Below are 19,922 nucleotides of genomic sequence, written 5' to 3' on the forward strand. Positions count from 1 at the left end.
TTACACTGGTTATTCTGAACAATTTTGGCACAAATAGTAGATAAATTCACAATAAATAAGCACATTCAGTGTTGTGTAATGTGAACCAGACACTTTTAAGATGATTTTTGCATTAAGGGGATTTAAAATATTTGGCTTTTATTTTGAAGCACCCTGTGACTCACCTCTGACAGTCAGTGGGTTTACTGGGGATTCCTCAGCTCCAGAAGCACATTTGTAGAAGCCCTCATGAGACCTGGAAACACTGTGAATGGTCATGTTTCCTGTGATGCTGGTCCTGATGAGACGTTCATCTTTATAGAAATAAGCTGTGAGGCTGGACAAATTCTTGTTGCTACAGCGCAGAGTCACGTTGTCTCCCTCGATCACAGGGAGAACAGGACTGTCCAGGACCACAGAACCAGCTGGGAAACGAAAGATTTATGTCATTATGTTGACATTTTGATGAAATTTGCTTGATGGAAGAACCAAACTAATCTTACCTAAAGAGTAACTCAGCTCTAACTCTAACTCAGCACTTGACCAAACATACCAGTAACAGTGATGCTGACATTGTTGCTTCTCTTTCCTCCTTTGGTTTCACACCAATATTCTCCACTGTCTGCTTGGTAGGCTCTGTCAATGGTGCAGAAAAGCATTATCGTCTTGTTTGAATCACAGACTGAAAGAAATCCCTCAGTATTTCTGATCCCTCTCAACTGAGCGGAGCCATCAAGACCCTCACAGTGAAAGGAGACGGACTCGTATTGGAAGAGCTGTAGTTTGTTCGGAACGATATGAAAAGCTGAAAGAAAAAGGCAGAGACCTTTAAAAAAGAAATGTCAAGTTTTGAAAAGATGTATGAATTTAAATATCAATGGCCAGAATAACTAATTTTCTTTCTTAGACATGAGTCAAAGAAATGTTGTACATCAGATATTCACTGTATCAAAATTGCTAGAAATAATACAAAAACGCTGAAGAGGTTGAAACAAGCTTAAAGATTAACTGCTCCTTACCACTGGTATGGACACGTCCACGCAGGAGAATGATTAAAAGTATCACTGGACAGAAAAAGAAGGTAAAGTCTAACACCGGATAAATACCAATTGTTTAACGTTTTAAAACTAGAAACTGAGAAAAGTGTGACTCACCCAGTCTGAAGCGGTGAGCTGTGACCTCCATTCTGCCTTTCTGACAATTGTCTGAGGTGAACTGAACTCCAGCTGAAATCTAATGAAAAACAGAACTTCCTCTTCCTGTACAGTGCATTAAATATAGACCTGTGTTGCAGCCCCTTTTTGTGTGCTGAAATACCTTTGTTGTTTAGACTATTAACCAACTGTTGGTCCTAACAAGATAATGAAGATACCAACATGTTCTCATCCTACAGCTTCAAATAGTGATGCTTTCCAAGGCATCAAATATTGTTACTTTTTACATCTTATGATGTTTCATATTGACACCACAGGTGTCATTTTAAGTTAGGTTATTTAAATAGTGCCAAATCACAAGAAAGTCATTTTAAGGTCAGAATCTGAAAGAACTAGGTCATTTGAAATAATTAACTTTGACTTCTCTTTTGAAGCACATTATGTCTCGCCAACTACCTGGTGATTCTCTAACCCCAGAGATGTAACGTGTAGATTACTTCATTATAGCTTAATCGTATTTAATAAATTGGCTACATCAAGGTAGATGTAGTGACAATAAAATATCTTTTGATATTAAATTCCCCCTGCAATTTGAAAGAAAGAAAAGAAAAGACGAAATAATATGTTTAAGTACCCGGGATTTAGAAAAAAGCAGCACAACAAGAGATGCGGTGTAGAGTCTACATAAGGTGAAGATGATGATAATAAAAAAATAGGCTGTGAGGAAACGTTAGGACTGGACAACTGACGAGGGGGTGGGGGTGAATACTGTAAACAGGTGAAAATAAGACAGAGACATTCATCCAAATTAAGAAATACATTAAAAGTAAAAAACGAGAAAAGAAACGGGGAATAAACCCCAAGGGCTCAATGAAGAAATAAAACTGCAGAAATGTTAATAAAGAGCTATTTAAAGTGTGAAGACAGGAGGAGGTTTTACTGAGAAATTGATGCTGAGAGAACTACAAAGAGGAGGTGATGTGAGTATCTTTGAGGTGAAGGTAGAAGAGGTTCATGTTACATTTAGTATTTATCAAATCATTCAACACGGCCACAATAGATAGCAATGTACTTTTTCAAATTAAGACTTGCATTCATTTTAAAGTTTTATTAGATCACTTAAGTATCACCTTTATTATATTTGCAAAAGACACTTGTACAAAAAAAAAGCGAAATATTCTCATCATCATGCTGATTATTAGCTACAGTGAGTGTGTTTACATTCTGCAGCAGCTCGGTTCTTATGAATGACGTAGTTGTGAACAGAGAGAAAAGTGCAGCTTTACCAGGTCTACCAGTCAAAAATGAAACAAATGCTGCCACTATTCTGTCTCTAAATGCATCTCCAATCTAGTATCTAGAAAAAATAAAACAACATACGTCAGCAGCTTTAACGTAAGTGTAAATTTCTTGCTTTTCATTTTAAAATACAAAACAAAGAATTTACAACAGACAATAAAGACACACAGTCAACTGTTGTAATGTGTCAGATGTCTGACAGGTTGTATGTTTTACAACAATATTTTAGTATGTATACGGAACATACTGCACTGTACTGTATAAAACAATCTAAATATACAAATGCAATTTTAATACAAATTGACGATTCAGTCGAAATTATTTATTTATTCACAGCTCTTGTGCACATTAGTGCCAGAAACCAGCCACCCCTTCCTTCCTCAGTCAGGTGTCTCTGCTGCTGACAGCCTGTACAGCAGAAAAGATCAAATACTGTATCAATGGGAAATAATTCACATTTACTTTGAAGAGGAAACAACAAAGTGTGCATTCGACTGTGAAAGAGGAAGTATAAGGATGGCTACAGCCTATTTACAGATTGATTGTAAATGGATCTGATTTACCTTATAGACAATAGAGGAATAGAGCACTTTCTGCCCCGATAAAGCTCGGCCCTCATTGGCTGTGGAATCTAGTATCGGTGTGGAGTGGGATAATGCTGATGCTGGTTAGGAAATCATGCATTAAAAAAACAAAAACAAAGACTTGATCATCTAAGGTGCAGTGTGTAATTAAATGACATGAACAAATTTCGGCTCTCCATGATAATCACTTATCAATGTTATGGTCTATTTTAAATGCACATGATCATTACTAAGATAGGTGACTTGTTTTTGGTCAAAATAATAGAAATCCACCGGTCAAGTTTAGATTTGAATGCTTTTAGTCTTCTAATGCACGTACTAGATAATGGTGTAAGGTAAAATGTGAAAAATAAAAATATGAGAAGTATAACTTAACTGTCTGGATACAGAAAATATATATAATTTAACAAACTGCCCCCAGCTACATTAACAGTACAATATACACATGTTTTTTAGGTTGTGGAGTCTTACTTATAGTTACAGCATCATAAACAGGTTGATGTGAGACACCAAGAAGAATAGTGGACTCATTATAAATAGTGATAGTGACAGACTAAAGTGGTAAACAGGCCTCTTGCCTTTTTTCAGTTTGTGGTTTTCTGCTTTGGTTTGTCTTAATACCGAGGCTAAATGTATCACCAGCATCTGTAGCATTTAAAATAAAACACCATAGAATGAGAAGATGCAAGCATAACGTGTGCAGAACATATTGACCATTTCTGGTAACAACAACTAACTGTCGCTTTGTCCTCTTTGTTTCGTTTTTAAGTTTCTCATTGGTCAACGCAAAGCCATCAAACAGACTACTTTATGTCTTTAAATGAGTAGTAAAAATGTCTCAATAATAAAGACCTTAGTTATCTATTTAAACTTCTGTGTTTCTCACATGAAGTTTAAGAAAATATCAAATACAATTATAATTCAAGTAAACCTTTGTCCTTTCTTTGTTTTGTGACAACGACTGCATAGGTCACGCCAGATGACTCATCTGCACCGTCCACTCTGTTGACTGAAAATCAAAGTAAAATATCAAAAATACAAAAACTGCATTTTGACTATAAGACAGTAGTATACAGGTTTAGTGAGGTACAAGTATTACCTGAGGTAATATACTGTAAAAAAAAAAAAAAAAAGTGTCATTGTTTGTAAGGCAAAGCAACATAAAGTAAAGTTGTAACTACAATGTATTTTATTGTCCTCACCTGAGCTGGATGCGGCTATTTGTTCCTTTACCAGTTCTGATGAAAAAGAAAAAAAATAGAGATCAACAGGTACAGGAAAGAAAGAGGCTATCATTAAAAAAAGGAAACAGAATAAACTATTATTGACTGTGTTCTGTTTCTTGAAGACCAGAGCTTACAGGATAAATGCATTTGATTTGTAGTGATGTGTACGATATTAATATTAATAATAATATTTTCAGGAACGCTCAGCTAATTATTCATCCTGTATGACATTGATGCTTCTTGAAAGTGTGATGTGATGTGCTTAATGGTCAGCATTGCTTTTTCGTTCAAATGTTTTTGTGGCAGATATTAACAGTAGATAGATTATATTATATTATTATATTAAGTGTGTGTTTTCCTTTACCTCTGTGTTTCCTAATATTAATAAGTCCAATGACCAGCAGCACAAGGATCACCGTTAAAATGGTGACAGCAACAGACAGTAGTATGAAGACTTCAAGAGATTTAGGGCCCTCAGTAAGGGGTCCCTCATGGGGTGGTGTAGAGGGGTCAGAAATGGTATTTGCTGTAACATTACAAATGACACTAAATATAAAACAATTTTCTGTTTTCAATAAATGATTTGAAAATACAGCTAAAAAACATTTACACATTTAAACTTGCAACAACGCATGAATAGTTGTAAATGGGAAAGTTCTGAAGCAGGAAACTAACATTAAACTTTCACTTTTAAAGTTAAAGTCATGTCAGTTTAGATGGTATGTGGGAAAGGCTTCATTACATTTTTATTTCTTTCTAATTGTTGTTTTTGTTTTTAATGTCTCACCTCTCACAGCCAACCAGCTTCCTTGTGATGTTCCAACCCTAGAAATGTTGCACTTGTAAAGTCCTTCATCAGACTTGGAAACATTGCTAATTCTTATCTCCTCTGCAGGACTGCTCTGTATGGGGACATCATTTTTGTAGAAAATAGTTAAGTTGGTGGGTGTTTCCTTACTACTGCAGCGCAGAGTCAAATTGCTTCCTTCAATAACAGGCAGAGCAGGAATCTCCAGGATCACAGAACCAGCTGAAACACAGTAAAAACAATGTTAGGAATGTTAGGCTGATGTTTTAAGTGCAATTCTAAATTAATTGAAAATTGAGGATAACTTTGACAGGTGATGACAAAAAACTCAAATGTAAGACAGACATGAAAATATCGACTACAAATCATAATGTAGAGTTAGGCGATAACATGACATAAAAAACTAAATATCGGTATATATTAGTGCATCATCTGCATATTGATGGATGTTAGGTAATGATAATAGATAATGATTGGTGTTTCTTTGTCAGAATCTGAGGTTGGAAAGTGTTGAAGTTTCCCATCTGTTAGAGCATACTTGAGGTGCTGAAGCCCAAGTTGCTCTCTGTGTGTGCTCTGTACGTGTAAGATGCTTTAAATAAAAACATCTACCAGATGATTAATTTTAATAGTATGCTCTATGATAAAGGTTATGTACAAGAGCATCTGGTAAAAAGGCTCATTAAAATTTTATACTCTATGAACACTGAACTTATTGCCATAAATATTTGAAATTAAAGTTTTTGTTACTAAACTATTTAGTGCCTAAAAAACTCAATGTAGTAAAAGTGAAGGGGTCTCAATACTTTCTAAAGTAAACGTAAAGTGGCTTTGGAAATAGACATAAAATAAACACAAATGGGTCCAAATGTACCGGTAACAGTGATGTTGACACTTTGGCTTCTCTCTCCATCGCTTTCACACCAGTATTCGCCACTGTCTTCTGGATAAGCTCTATAAATGGTGCATAATAGCGCCGGTGTTCCGTTTTAAAATCACATGTCGGACTAAACTCCTCAGCATTCTTCATCCCTCTCAAGTGAGTCAAGCCACCAAACCCAACACAGTCAAAAGAAATTGAGTTGAACTGAAAGTGCTGCAGTTTGTTTGGAATAATACGCAGAAACGCTGTAAATGAAACCAGGAAAACAAAAGAAAAAGTGAATAAAAATTCTATTACTGGAAATACAACAGGTCTGACAGATACACTCTGGTATTTGCTAGCAACATACTGCAAACAACATGCATTTGTAAACTATAAGATCAAACAAGGAACGTAAGTTACATCATGGAGACAAAAACATATTTAAAAGAGTAAGATAAGTCTTGACGGGTCATTTAGATGCAAAGAATGATACAAAAGTGTTAAAAAGTATCTCAAAGAAGTTTGCTACTTACCATTTGCCTGAGTATAGTTGGTTTGAACGTGTGCCCTTAGTAAAATGACTTCAAGCATCACTGAATAAACAGGAGCAGAGCTGCATATCAGATATGATTTATTACACAGAAATATGTAGAATTTATAGAGAACCTGAGACTCACACAGTCTGAAGCAGAGAGCTGTGACCTCCATGATGTCTTGCAGCTGACTGAGCACGAGACTGAAATATGCTTTAGGTATGTGGTCGTGAACTTCCTTGTTCTTTGTAGTTTATTTCTGATGTTGACGCAAAAGCTGGCACCAGACTCATAGAAGCTTTGTCACAGTATTTTAGTCTTTAAGTTACAGTGAGTCACTCAAATATAGATAAACTCTCCTTTTCCTTTTCCACTCTTTTTGGGTTATCTTAAGTGGTCTTTTCTATTTTGACCCGGCGTCCATGTCTCTATGCATCTGGTCACAACTTTCCAAAAATGAATAAATTCCAATAAATACATACTTTCATACATCTGGTCCTAATCTCCTAAAACGTATCACTGTGACTTTAAACTCTATCAAATCAAAAAGAGAGAGACCAATCATGAGAGACCATTCTTTATTTCGCCTGGTTAGGTACAAGCTGTTATGTTCATTAGCAGTTTCAGATGTCAGCTGATAAACATTTTGAGAGAGTTTTGCTGTCCTTAATGTTTTTTTGGTTTTTTTTGGGATTTTAACAGATACATAAAGGATTCTTTAGGTTGGGGCATAATCTGGAAGAAGCCTGAGAAAACTATATTAGCTCGTCTGCTATTAGTCAGTCTGTGCCTATTGACAAAAGCACTAAACAGTAAGTATTTTGTCAAATTTCCAAAAATTCAATTTTCTACAGAACATGTAAACATGTGATTTTTGATGATGAGTGTGTAGGTTGTTAGTTTTTATTGATGATAAGCGACTTTTTTTTTTTTTTATTTCTTTTTAAGCATCATTTATATTTGGTAACTGGTCTGCACTTATATAGTGCTCTTCTATCTATTGTTACTCAAGCGCTTTACACTGCTTCTTATTCAAACATTCACACTCACAATCAGACACACACTCACACACCAATGTGGGGGCAAGTAAGTTCAGTCTCTTCAATTCAAGTTGCCTTTTCACAATAAAAGCTCACTCGTTTCTGGTCTGACTTGGCGCTTGAAGTGTTAAACCAAGGGCTGTGCTTTGACAATGTGCATTATTAAGGTTAATTTTAACATAGCTAATTTTTGTAGCATCCTCTGCATCACAATGGATGTCAGGAATATTGATCTTTTATTAATAAAAAAATAGTGGACCTACTGCTCAATAATGGCCACAAGATTCTGCTGCAGAATGTGAGCATCTTAAGTATACATGTTTCTTAGGCGGCAAGGTGGTGGAGTGGTTTGACTACAGACTCCCACCCACTGTATGACATCTCTGTAGCGGCTCCTTCATTGACAGACTGTTACATCCCAAGTGTGAAGTGTTTGATATCCAGTGAAGGAGCGATATCGTAGCTTTTTTCTATCTTTACAACGTCTTATTATTTTCTTGACTTTACAACCAGAGCTGCCCCTAGTAAACCAAAACCTACTATAAAATACATTCTACTACTGAGTATAAGACTGTGCAATAACATGAACCCTAGTGCAATTATTTGTTTGATTCTACTGTATGATTCTACAATTGTATTTATTTATTTATTATTTGTTTATCTTTTTTTTTTAGACTCTATATAGATTTTTTTTACATTTTGTTTTGTTTTGTTCTGTCTGTACAATTCTTACCACACATTTTGCGCTTTTGCTGCTGCTTTAAAATGGCAATTTTCCCCCTGTTGGACGAATTATCAATTGACGATCTTATCTTGAAGTTTTTGATAGATATAGTGGACTACAGTGTGCCGTCTTTGTTGTTACTAAATAATCCAATTCATATTTTAAGACATAACAGGAGTGGTGATTTCAAAGACACAATGGAAATTGTGAAACTATTTTTAGTTTTCATTAACCAAATAGTTTGTGTCACATGTGAAGTATAGTATGATATCAAACCTGGCCTTTTCTTATTTTCCTTTTTTTCCTTTTTGGAAACAAGGAAAGTCATAAGTCATAAGTTAAAATACACATCACGAAACACTTACGTGGGCCTTTGTTGCATTCTATTAAAAGTGAAGCCTTTTAGTGGTGACATTTTACGCTCAAGACTAAAGAAAGCAGCAGCACAACAACAGAATATATTAAGCAACATATAAATTAAAACTATATAAAATCAGTGTGAACATCTAGACAAGTATGAACAGGTATGTTTGTTCTACTTTTCCATTCTTGTCTTTTACGTTTCTATTCCCGTTTTCATCCTGGCTCTTGACATTATCCCTATCAACTTGTTGTGAGCATGATACAGCTTGACTTAGAATATTAGTAGCAAAGAGGGTTTATTGGAATACTACTCATTAAATATATGGTTTTGAAACTTTGTCATTTAAATAAACCATTTAACCAGTGGATTGTGAAAGAGGCAAAAAGTAAACAGATAGACTAAAAACTTTGAATTGGTTATTTCCTCTTCTGTCCAAAATACAAAAACTGCTTTAATAATAATCTTTACAAATCAAACAATAAAGGACATACGTGCTAAAAGTGTTAATTTTCACTTTTTTAAAAATAAGAAAATAGGTTTCTCATCTTCTCTCTCTCACTGTCTGCTCTCAGGCAAATTAACTATTGGCTGAAAATAAGAAGCTCAAAGAGGTGAAGCAGCCGAGTGGAAACGAGCAACAACAACTGCAAAAGGAGCTGGAGACCATGAAACAAGAGGTTAATCTTTTTCAGATGTTGGGTTTTGTTTAAGCAAATCATGTGTTTGATATAAATAGATACATATAACACAAATTCCCATCAAACAAGTCCAACCAAGATCCAGGATCAAATATATTTTATTAACATGTTTCTTCCTGTCACAAAAGTATTTTTTTTAATTTTTGCTTAATTATTTGACATTTCTTAATTTGACTGGATGTACAATTCAGCACTAAACTGGGTTCTCTTAGTTTATATAAGTCTATTCTACAAAAGAACGGCTTCACTCATTCTGACTGTTTAAACATCGCAGAGTTAACAGATAAGCAAAAGCCATCACTGAGATGTCGCTCGTGTCTTTGTACTGCAAAGCTTCAACAACTTGGGGATTCACCTTCTCTTGTCACCAACAGAAAAGATGCTATTCAAAACTCCAATGTAAAGTATATAATGTACAATATTCCTTAACTCTTGTTTCACTGTTTAACACTGATATAAAAAACTCTGATGAATAAATGTTTGATTTCCAACTGGTAGACTTTCAGTTCTCTTCAAGGGGTCTGGTGTACTTTACAAACTTCACACAAAAAAGGGTTACACATTTGACACCACACATAGTTTCTTTACACATTGTTTTTAACTCTAAAAAATAGGTGACTTAAAAATGCCTTAACATAAATTAGCACAGTTTTGAAAGTTTAGACTGAAAGAAGAAATGAAAAATGAAAGAAAAATGTTATATTTGTTGTTGTATATTTTATATTATAACATGTTAACCCTTCAGAATAGTAGAGTTATTTTAAATCTGGTCAGTTCTGAGGTATTTTGGGACAGGTGACAATAACACAGCAAAGGTTCTAATGTGAAACTTGACTTATCTCTGGGATCTGTGGCATCTAAAAATAAACACAGAGCAAAGTATACTGAGAAAACTTACATCTGGCCTTTTAAAAATAGTCCATGACCAGTCAGTGGCTGTGTGTCTTTTTTTAAAGCTTTTCTGAGTGTGAGTAAGTCTTCAGCCACTGCATATTTTTTGGGATTTTAACAGATACGTAAAGGATTCTTTAGGTTGGGGCATAATCTGGAAGAAGCCTGAGAAAACTATAGTAGCTCGTCTGCTATTAGTCAGTCTGTGCCTATTGACAAAAGCACTAAACAGTAAGTATTTTGTCAAATTTCCAAAAATTCAATTTTCTACAGAACATGTAAACATGTGATTTTTGATGATGAGTGTGTAGGTTGTTAGTTTTTATTGATGATAAGCGACTTTTTTTTTTTAATTTCTTTTTAAGCATCCTTTATATTTGGTAACTGGTCTGCACTTATATAGTGCTCTTCTATGTATTGTTACTCAAGCGCTTTACACTGCTTCTTATTCAAACATTCGCACTCACAATCACACACACACTCACACACCAATGTGGGGGCAAGTAAGTTCAGTGTCTTCAATTCAAGTTGCTTTTTCACAATAAAAGCTAAATCATTTCTGGTCTGACTTGGCACTTGAAATGTTAAACCAAGGGCTGTGCTTTGATAATGTGAAATTATCAAGGTTATCGTCTATTTTAAATGCACATGATCATTACTAAGATAGGTGACTTGTTTTTGGTCAAAATAATAGAAATCCACCGGTCAAGTTTAGATTTGAATGCTTTTAGTCTTCTAATGCACGTACTAGATAATGGTGTAAGGTAAAATGTGAAAAATAAAAATATGAGAAGTATAACTTAACTGTCTGGATACAGAAAATATATATAATTTAACAAAGTGCCCCCAGCTACATTAACAGTACAATATACACATGTTTTTAAGGTTGTGGAGTCTTACTTATAGTTACAGCATCATAAACAGGTTGATGTGAGACACCAAGAAGAATAGTGGACTCATTATAAATACTGATGGTGACAGACTACAGTGGTAAACAGGCCTCTTGCCTTTTTTCAGTTTGTGGTTTTCTGCTTTGGTTTGTCTTAAGACAGAGGCTAAAATTATCACCAGCATCTGTAGCATCTAAAATAAAACACCATAGAATGAGAAGATGCAAGCATAACGTGTGCAGAACATATTGACCATTTCTGGTAACAACCACTAACTGTCGCTTTGTCCTCTTTGTTTCGTTTTTAAGTTTCTTATTGGTCAACGCAAAGCCATCACACAGACTACTTTATGTCTTTAAATGAGTAGTAAAAATGTCTCAATAATAAAGACCTTAGTTATCTATTTGAACTTCTGTGTTTCTCACATGAAGTTTAAGAAAATATCAAATACAATTATAATTCAAGTAAACCTTTGTCCTTTCTTTGTTTTGTGACAACGACTGCATAGGTCACGCCAGATGACTCATCTGCACCGTCCACTCTGTTGACTGAAAATCAAAGTAAAATATCAAAAATACAAAAACTGCATTTTGACTATAAGACAGTGTTATACAGGTTTAGTGAGGTACAAGCGTTGCCTGAGGTAATATACTGTAAAAAAAAAAAAAAAGTGTCATTGTTTGTAAGGCAAAGCGACATGAAGTAAAGTTGTAACTACAATGTATTTTATTGTCCTCACATGAGCTGGGTGTGGCTATTTGTTCCTTTACCAGTTCTGATGAAAAAGAAAAAAAATAGAGATCAACAGGTACAGGAAAGAAAGAGGCTATCATTAAAAAAAAAGAAACAGAATAAACTATTATTGACTGTGTTCTGTTTCTTAAAGACCAGAGCTTACAGGATAAATGCATTTGATTTGTAGTGATGTGTACAATATTAATATTAATAATAATATTTTCAGGAACGCTCAGCTAATTATTCATCCTGTATGACTTTGATGCTTCTTGATAGTGTGATGTGATGTGCTTAATGGTCAGCATTGCTTTTTCATTCATATGTTTTTGTGGCAGATATTAACAGTAGATAGATTATATTATATTATTATATTAAGTGTGTGTTTTCCTTTACCTCTGTGTTTCCTAATATTAAGAAATCCAATGACCAGCAGCACCAGGATCACAGATAAAATTGTGACAGCAACAGACAGTAGGATGAAGACTTCAAGAGATTCAGGGCCCTCAGTAAGGGGTCCCTCATGGGGTGGTGTAGAGGGGTCAGAAATGGTATTTGCTGTAACATTACAAATAACTCTAAATATAAAACAATTTTCTGTTTTCAATAAATGATTTGAAAATAGAGCTAAAAAACATTTACACATTTAAACTTGCAACAATGCATGAATAGTTGTAAATGGGAAAATTCTGAAGCAGGAAACTAACATTAAACTTTCGCTTTTAAAGTTAAAGTCATGTCAGTTTAGATGGTATGTGGGAAAGGCTTCATTACATTTTTATTTCTTTCTAATTGTTGTTTTTGATTTTAATTTGTCTCACCTCTCACAGCCAACCAGCTTCCTTGTGATGTTCCAACCCTAGAAATGTTGCACTTGTAAAGTCCTTCATCAGACTTGGAAACATTGCTAATTCTTATCTCCTCTGCAGGGCTGCTCTGTATGGGGACATCATTTTTGTAGAAAATAGTTAAGTTGGTGGGTGTTTCCTTACTACTGCAGCGCAGAGTCAAATTGCTTCCTTCAATAACAGGCAGAGCAGGAATCTCCAGGATCACAGAACCAGCTGAAACACAGTAAAAACAATGTTAGGAATGTTAGGCTGATGTTTTAAGTGCAATTCTAAATTAATTGAAAATTGAGGATAACTTTGACAGGTGATGACAAAAAACTCAAATGTAAGACAGACATGAAAATATCGACTACAAATCATAATGTAGAGTTAGGCGATAACATGACATAAAAAACTAAATATTGGTATATATTAGTGCATCATCTGCATATTGATGGATGTTAGGTAATGATAATAGATAATGATTGGTGTTTCTTTGTCAGAATCTGAGGTTGGAAAGTGTTGAAGTTTCCCATCTGTTAGAGCATACTTGAGGTGCTGAAGCCCAAGTTGCTCTCTGTGTGTGCTCTGTACGTGTAAGATGCTTTAAATAAAAACATCTACCAGATGATTAATTTTAATAGTATGCTCTATGATAAAGGTTATGTACAAGAGCATCTGGTAAAAAGGCTCATTAAAATTTTATACTCTATGAACACTGAACTTATTGCCATAAATATTTGAAATTAAAGTTTTTGTTACTAAACTATTTAGTGCCTAAAAAACTCAATGTAGTAAAAGTGAAGGGGTCTCAATACTTTCTAAAGTAAACGTAAAGTGGCTTTGGAAATAGACATAAAATAAACACAAATGGGTCCAAATGTACCGGTAACAGTGATGTTGACACTTTGGCTTCTCTCTCCATCGCTTTCACACCAGTATTCGCCACTGTCTTCTGGATAAGCTCTATAAATGGTGCATAATAGCGCCGGTGTTCTGTTAATATCACATGTCGGACTAAACTCCTCAGCATTCTTCATCCCTTTCAAGTGAGTCAAGCCACCAAACCCAACACAGTCAAAAGAAACTGAGTTGAACTGAAAGTGCTGCAGTTTGTTTGGAGTAATACGCAGAAACGCTGTAAATGAAACCAGGAAAACAAAAGAAAAAGTGAATAAAAATTCTATTACTGGAAATACAACAGGTCTGACAGATACACTCTGGTATTTGCCAGCAACATACTGCAAACAACATGCATTTGTAAACTATAAGATCAAACAAGGAACGTAAGTTACATCATGGAGACAAAAACATATTTAAAAGAGTAAGATAAGTCTTGACGGGTCATTTAGATGCAAAGAATGATACAAAAGTGTTAAAAAGTATCTCAAAGAAGTTTGCTACTTACCCATTGCCTGAGTACAGTTGGTTTGAACGTGTGCCCTTAGTAAAATGACTTCAAGCATCACTGAATAAACAGAGGAGCAGAGCTGCATATCAGATATGATTTATTACACAGAAATATGTAGAATTTATAGAGAACCTGAGACTCACACAGTCTGAAGCAGAGAGCTGTGACCTCCATGATGTCTTGCAGCTGACTGAGCACGAGACTGAAATATGCTTTAGGTATGTGGTCGTGAACTTCCTTGTTCTTTGTAGTTTATTTCTGATGTTGACGCAAAAGCTGGCACCAGACTCATAGAAGCTTTGTCACAGTATTTTAGTCTTTAAGTTACAGTGAGTCACTCAAATATAGATAAACTCTCCTTTTCCTTTTCCACTCTTTTTGGTTTATCTTAAGTGGTCTTTTCTATTTTGACCCGGCGTCCATGTCTCTATGCATCTGGTCACAACTTTCCAAAAATGAATAAATTCCAATAAATACATACTTTCATACATCTGGTCCTAATCTCCTAAAACGTATCACTGTGACTTTAAACTCTACCAAATCAAATAGAGAGAGACCAATCATGAGAGACTATTCTTTATTTCGCCTGGTTAGGTACAAGCTGTTATGTTCATTAGCAGTTTCAGATGTCAGCTGATAAACATTTTGAGAAAGTTTTGCTGTCCCTAATGTTTTTTTTTTGGGGGGGGGGGGGGGGATTTTAACAGATACATAAAAGATTCTTTAGGTTGGGGCATAATCTGGAAGAAGCCTGAGAAAACTATAGTAGCTCGTCTGCTATTAGTCAGTCTGTGCCTATTGACAAAAGAACTGAACAGTAAGTATTTTGTCAAATTTCCAAAAATTCCATTTTCTACAAAACATGTAAACATATGATTTTTGATGATGAGTGTGTAGGTTGTTCGGTTTTTGTTGATGATAAGCGACTTTTTTTTTTTATTTCTTTTTAAGCATCATTTATATTTGGTAACTGGTCTGCACTTATATAGCGCTCTTCTATCTATTGTTACTCAAGCGCTTTACACTGCTTCTTATTCACACACACACACACACACACACTCACACAGCAATGTGGGGGCAAGTAACTTCAGTGTCTTCAATTCAAGTTGCTTTTTCACAATAAAAGCTCAATCATTTGTGGTCTGACTTGGCACTTGAAGTGTTAAACCAAGGGCTGTGCTTTGACAATGTGCAATTATCAAGGTTCATTTTAACATATCTAATTTTTGTAGCATCCTCTGCATCACAATGGATGTCAGGAATATTGATCTTTTATGAATAAAAAAATAGTGGACCTACTGCTCAATAGTGGCCACAAGATTCTGCTGCAGAATGTGAGCATCTTATACATGTTTCTTAGGCGGCAGCAAGGTGGTGGAGTGGTTTGACTACAGACTCCCACCCACTGTATGACATCTCTGAGCAGCTCCTTCATTGACAGACTGTTACATCCCAAGTGTGAAGTGTTTGATATCCAGTGAAGGAGCGATATCATACAAGAATTCTTGCCACACATTTTGCACGTTTGCCGCTGTTTAACCTTGGAAATTTCCCTGTTGGACGAATTATCTTATCTTATCTTGAAGTTTTTGATAGACATATTGGACTACAGTGTGCTGCCTTTGTTGTTACTGAATAACCCAATTCACACTTCAGACATAACAGGAGTGGTGATTTCAAAGACACAATGGAAATTGTAAAACTATTTTTAGTTTTCATTAACCAAATAGTTTGTGTCACATGTGAAGTATAGTATGATATCAAACCTGGCCTTTTCTCATTTTCCTTTTTTTTCCTTTTTGGAAACAAGGAAAGTCATAAGTCATAAGTCATAAGTGAAAAGACACATCATGAAACACTTACGTGGGTCTTTGTTGCATGCTATTAAAAGTGAAGCCTTTTAGTGGTGACATTTTACACTCAAGACTAAAGAAAGCAGCAGCACAACAACAGAATATATTAAGCAACATATAAATTAAAATTATATAAAATCAGTGTGAACATCTAGACAAGTATGAACAGGTATGTTTGTTCTACTTTTCCATTCTTGTTTTTTCCGGTTCTATTCCTGTTTTCATCCTGGCTCCTGACATTATCCCTATCAACATGTTTGAATATTAGTAGCAAAGTGGGTTTATTGCAATACTACTCATTAAATATATGGTTTTAAAACTTTGTAATTTAAATAAACCATTTAACCAGTAGATTGTGAAAGAGGCAAAAAGTAAACAGGTAGACTATAAACTTTGAGTTGGTTATTTCCTCTTCTGTCCTAAATACAAAAACTGTGGCTTTAATAATAATCTTTACAAATCAGACAATAAAGGACATATGTGCTAAAAGTGTTAATTTTCACTTTTTTAAAAATAAGAAAATAGGTTTCTCATTTTCTCTCTCTCGCTGTTTGCTCTCAGGCAAATTAACTATTAGCTGAAAATAAGAAGCTCAAAGAGGAGAAGCAGCCGAGTGGAAACGAGCAACAGCAACTGCAGAAGGAGCTGGAGACCATGAAACAAGAAGTTAATCTTTTTCAGATGTTGGGTTTTGTTTAAGCCAATCATGTGTTTGATATAAATAGATACATATAACACAAATTCCCATCAAACAAGTCCAACCAAGATCCAGGATCAAATATATTTTATTAACATGTTTCTTCCTGTCACAAAAGTATTTTTTTAATTTTTGCTTAATTATTTGACATTTCTTAATTTGACTGGATGTACAATTCAGCACTAAACTGGGTTCTCTTAGTTTATATAAGTCTATTCTTGAAGAGAACGTCTTCACTCATTCTGACTGTTTAAACATCGCAGAGTTAGCAGATAAGCAAAAGCCATCACTGAGATGTCGCTCGTGTCTTTGTACTGCAAAGCTTCAACAACTTGGGGATTCACCTTCTCTTGTCACCAACAGAAAAGATGCTATTCAAAACTCCAATGTAAAGTATATAATGTACAATATTCCTTAACTCTTGTTTCACTGTTTAACACTGATATAAAAAACTCTGATGAATAAATGTTTGATTTCCAACTGGTAGACTTTCAGTTCTCTTCAAGGGGTCTGGTGTACTTTACAAACTTCACACAAAAAAGGGTTACACATTTGACACCACACATATTTCCTTTACACATTGTTTTTAACTCTCAAAAATAGGTGACTTAAAAATGCCTTAACATAAATTAGCACAGTTTTGAAAGTTTAGACTGAAAGAAGAAATGAAAAATGAAAGAAAAATGTTATAATTGTTGTTGTATATTATATATTATAACATGTTCACCCTTCAGAATAGTAGAGTTATTTTAAATCTGGTCAGTTCTGAGGTATGTTGGGACAGGTGACAATAACACAGCAAAGTAATGTGAAAATGTAAACAGGCAGATTCAAACGGTGGAAACCTCTTCGACATAGACACACTTTCTGATGTGGTTTGTGTCTGAGAAACTTGACTTATCTCCGGGATCTGTGGCATCTAAAAATAAACACAGACCAGCGTATACTGAGAAAACTGACATCTGGCCTTTCAAAAATAGTCCATGACCAGTCAGTGGCTGTGTGTGTCTTTTTAAAGCTTTTCTGAGTGTGAGAAAGTCTTCAGCCACTGCAAGGGAGAAAAGAGAAAGTGTGACCGCTTACACCCAACTTAGTTTAAAATAAAATGTGTGTAAAAGCGAGTACAAGTGTTTAGCATAAAATTACATAACAAATTACATTTTCTGTGTAACACCAGTCCCGAGCTTCCTCAGTCCCTGACCAGCTGCTCTAACTGAACCCCTAAACACAACCATAAAATTATTTTTTGTTTCCAGTAACAAAAACGGGAATTGTACTGCAGGATAGCATATTGCAGCAGGTAGCAAAATCTAGATATTTTGCTGCAAGATCTGATATTTTGGCAGAGAAAAATATGTTTCATATCAACTTATCACGTATGTCAACATATTTTCATTATGCTCTCAGGAAAACTTAATCACGTTTGCAGTTTAGTTTTGTAGGAACACAATTTTTAGGAGACAGTGTTGCAGAATCCACATTGGGTTGTTCTGTGCAGATACCTTGATATGTGAGGATCAGTTTTGGATAACTCAGAGTTTCCTAAAGTGAAGTAGTCCCACTAGCAGCAGCAGCAGAGCCACCATCACTATGGTGAAAACAGTCCGCAAGAAGAGGAAAACCTGAATGAAGTGATGTGATGATGAAGACGTCTCTGCATGAAGCTCTGCAAGGACATGAATATATCTGCTGTGATACTGTGATTACTTTTGAACTACTGATAGAAACTGAATAATAATAAACTTCGTCAGCTTTTTAGAGAATGTACCCAGTAATAATAACATAAAGGAATACTACAAGAAAAAAATAACTGTAGTTTACCTTTAATAATCAACAGGCTCTGTGGTGATTCCCCAACATCAGAGATGTAACATTTGTAAAGTCCTTCGTCAGACTTGGAAACACTGCGAATGGTAATTTCTCCTGTAGAGCTGTTTGCTACGAGAATCTTTACAGAATCTTTATAGAAATAAGTGACAACACTAAGGGAAGTGTTCATTCTGCAGCGCAGAATCACAGAGTCTCCCTCCATAACAGGGAGAACAGGACTCTCCAGGATCACAGGACCAGCTGCAAAACAAAAGATTAATATTTTTATGTTGATATTTTATGAAATGCACTCAGCATTTTTTATTTTTTATTTTAAATGAATGACATTTTAGTACCACCATACCGATGACAGTTACACTGACAATGTTGCTTCTCTTTCCTCCTTTAGTCTCACACCAGTATTCTCCACTGTCTGCTCTGTAGGCTCTGTCAATGGTGCAGGAAGCTGTTGTCTTCTCCCTAAAATCACAGACTGAAAGAAATCCCTCAGTATTTCTGATCCCTCTCAACTGAGTGGAGCCGTCGAGACCCTCACAGTGAAAGGAGACAGACTCGTATTGGAAGAGCTGCAGTTTGGTTGGGATGATACGAAAAGCTGGAGAGATGTAGAGTTGAAACTGTTAACAAAATTACTACAAACATTACCAAAATACTAATATTACTCTCATATTTTATCGCAGAAAGTCCAGAAGGTTTAAACAATTTACAATTCACATTATTATAGGCTTAATTTAAATACAATTTAAAGTAAAATATGATATGAATAGTTATTATTACTATTATAGTAATTATCTGCTACTTACCACTGTTATGGACATGTCCATTCAGCAGAATGAGTAAAAGCATAACTGGGCAGAAAAATTATGTAAAGTCGTATATTAGGCAAAGATGCATTTATCTATCAGATTATATAAATTTTAAAAGACAAAATTGAGAAACATGTGACTCACCCAGTCTGAGGCAGTGAGCTGTGACCTCCATGTTGTCTTGCTGCTGTCTGAACATCTGACTGAACTCCAGCTGAAACCGAATGAACCTGAGAACTTCCTCTTCCTGTGCAGCACGTAATGCTGCTAGACTCACAGTGACTTTAACAATGTGTATTCTGGGTGTCTTTAAGCTGTAGACCACTGTTCCTGCCCCTCCTGAGTGCTGAGTGCTCATTACACTGTGATGCACAGTACGTTGTATAAATGACCTGACAATAATAATAAAACATAATTCATGTGTTGATAAGAAAAGTTTATTACCTGGAAATGGCTCAAAGTTCAGTTCTTCTCAAAGACACTTACACATAGTTTAAGCATTAACATGTTTTCTTTTCCATTTATTATCATATATATATATATATATATATATATATATATATATATATAGAGAGAGAGAGAGAGAGAGAGAGAGAGAGAGAGAGAGAGAGAGAGAGAGATTTATTGTTTTTAGAGACTTAGGTATTAATTGATACTTCATCTATTCTAAGTAAGTTTTTGGTTGTATTTGTAATATATTAATACATA

At 35.0% G+C, this 19,922-nt stretch overlaps 3 protein-coding genes across 4 annotated transcripts; all 3 read right to left on the reverse strand.

The window, feature by feature from the left end:
• Nucleotides 1-2,318: 2,318 nt before the first annotated feature.
• Nucleotides 2,319-6,080, reverse strand: LOC137138101 (uncharacterized). Its single transcript, XM_067525033.1, has 7 exons — nt 5,975-6,080; nt 5,030-5,272; nt 4,607-4,768; nt 4,219-4,254; nt 3,948-4,025; nt 2,996-3,096; nt 2,319-2,840 (listed from the first exon to the last, which is right to left on the reverse strand). Exons 1-7 carry the CDS (start codon nt 6,078-6,080, stop codon nt 2,817-2,819), a joined length of 750 nt encoding a protein of 249 aa, XP_067381134.1. The 3' UTR covers nt 2,319-2,816.
• Nucleotides 6,081-9,078: 2,998 nt separating this feature from the next.
• Nucleotides 9,079-14,324, reverse strand: LOC137137565 (putative high affinity immunoglobulin gamma Fc receptor IB). The gene is made up of 7 exons (XM_067524018.1): nt 14,172-14,324; nt 14,026-14,085; nt 13,504-13,755; nt 12,609-12,851; nt 12,184-12,345; nt 11,795-11,830; nt 9,079-11,603 (listed from the first exon to the last, which is right to left on the reverse strand). Exons 1-7 carry the CDS (start codon nt 14,200-14,202, stop codon nt 11,509-11,511), a joined length of 879 nt encoding a protein of 292 aa, XP_067380119.1. The 5' UTR covers nt 14,203-14,324; the 3' UTR covers nt 9,079-11,508.
• A 2,355-nt stretch (nt 14,325-16,679) lies between these two features.
• LOC137137564 (low affinity immunoglobulin gamma Fc region receptor II-like) lies at nt 16,680-19,589 on the reverse strand. 2 transcript variants are annotated; one of them, XM_067524017.1, is made up of 6 exons: nt 19,359-19,589; nt 19,212-19,256; nt 18,752-19,003; nt 18,400-18,648; nt 18,081-18,244; nt 16,680-17,626 (listed from the first exon to the last, which is right to left on the reverse strand). In XM_067524017.1, exons 1-5 carry the CDS (start codon nt 19,570-19,572, stop codon nt 18,111-18,113), a joined length of 894 nt encoding a protein of 297 aa, XP_067380118.1. In that variant the 5' UTR covers nt 19,573-19,589; the 3' UTR covers nt 16,680-17,626; nt 18,081-18,110. The 2 variants fall into 2 exon arrangements, with proteins under 2 accessions (XP_067380118.1, XP_067380117.1); XM_067524016.1 differs by having other exon boundaries at nt 16,680-18,244.
• Between the last annotated feature and the right edge of the window lie 333 nt (nt 19,590-19,922).

This window comes from Channa argus, chromosome 12 (assembly GCF_033026475.1).
Source record: "Channa argus isolate prfri chromosome 12, Channa argus male v1.0, whole genome shotgun sequence".
Taxonomy (NCBI): domain Eukaryota; kingdom Metazoa; phylum Chordata; class Actinopteri; order Anabantiformes; family Channidae; genus Channa; species Channa argus.

What these genes read in the sequence shown, in the direction of transcription:
- LOC137137564 (XM_067524017.1), bottom strand. Translation starts at nt 19,572, where the DNA reads ATGAGCACTCAGCACTCAGGAGGGGCAGGAACAGTGGTCTACAGCTTA. An exon ending in AGCTCACTGCCTCAGACTGG is followed by an intron (nt 19,257 to 19,358) that starts GTGAGTCACATG and finishes TTTTCTGCCCAG; the next exon opens with TTATGCTTTTACTCATTCTG. An exon ending in TGGACATGTCCATAACAGTG is followed by an intron (nt 19,004 to 19,211) that starts GTAAGTAGCAGA and finishes ACATCTCTCCAG; the next exon opens with CTTTTCGTATCATCCCAACC.
- LOC137137565 (XM_067524018.1), bottom strand. Translation starts at nt 14,202, where the DNA reads ATGGAGGTCACAGCTCTCTGCTTCAGACTGT. An exon ending in CAACTGTACTCAGGCAATGG is followed by an intron (nt 13,756 to 14,025) that starts GTAAGTAGCAAA and finishes TTTCATTTACAG; the next exon opens with CGTTTCTGCGTATTACTCCA. An exon ending in TGTCAACATCACTGTTACCG is followed by an intron (nt 12,852 to 13,503) that starts GTACATTTGGAC and finishes ACTGTGTTTCAG; the next exon opens with CTGGTTCTGTGATCCTGGAG.
- LOC137138101 (XM_067525033.1), bottom strand. Translation starts at nt 6,080, where the DNA reads ATGAAGAATGCTGAGGAGTTTAGTCCGACATGTGATTTTAAAACGGAA. An exon ending in AAGCTGGTTGGCTGTGAGAG is followed by an intron (nt 4,769 to 5,029) that starts GTGAGACATTAA and finishes GTAATGTTACAG; the next exon opens with CAAATACCATTTCTGACCCC. An exon ending in AATAGCCGCATCCAGCTCAG is followed by an intron (nt 4,026 to 4,218) that starts GTGAGGACAATA and finishes TTTGATTTTCAG; the next exon opens with TCAACAGAGTGGACGGTGCA.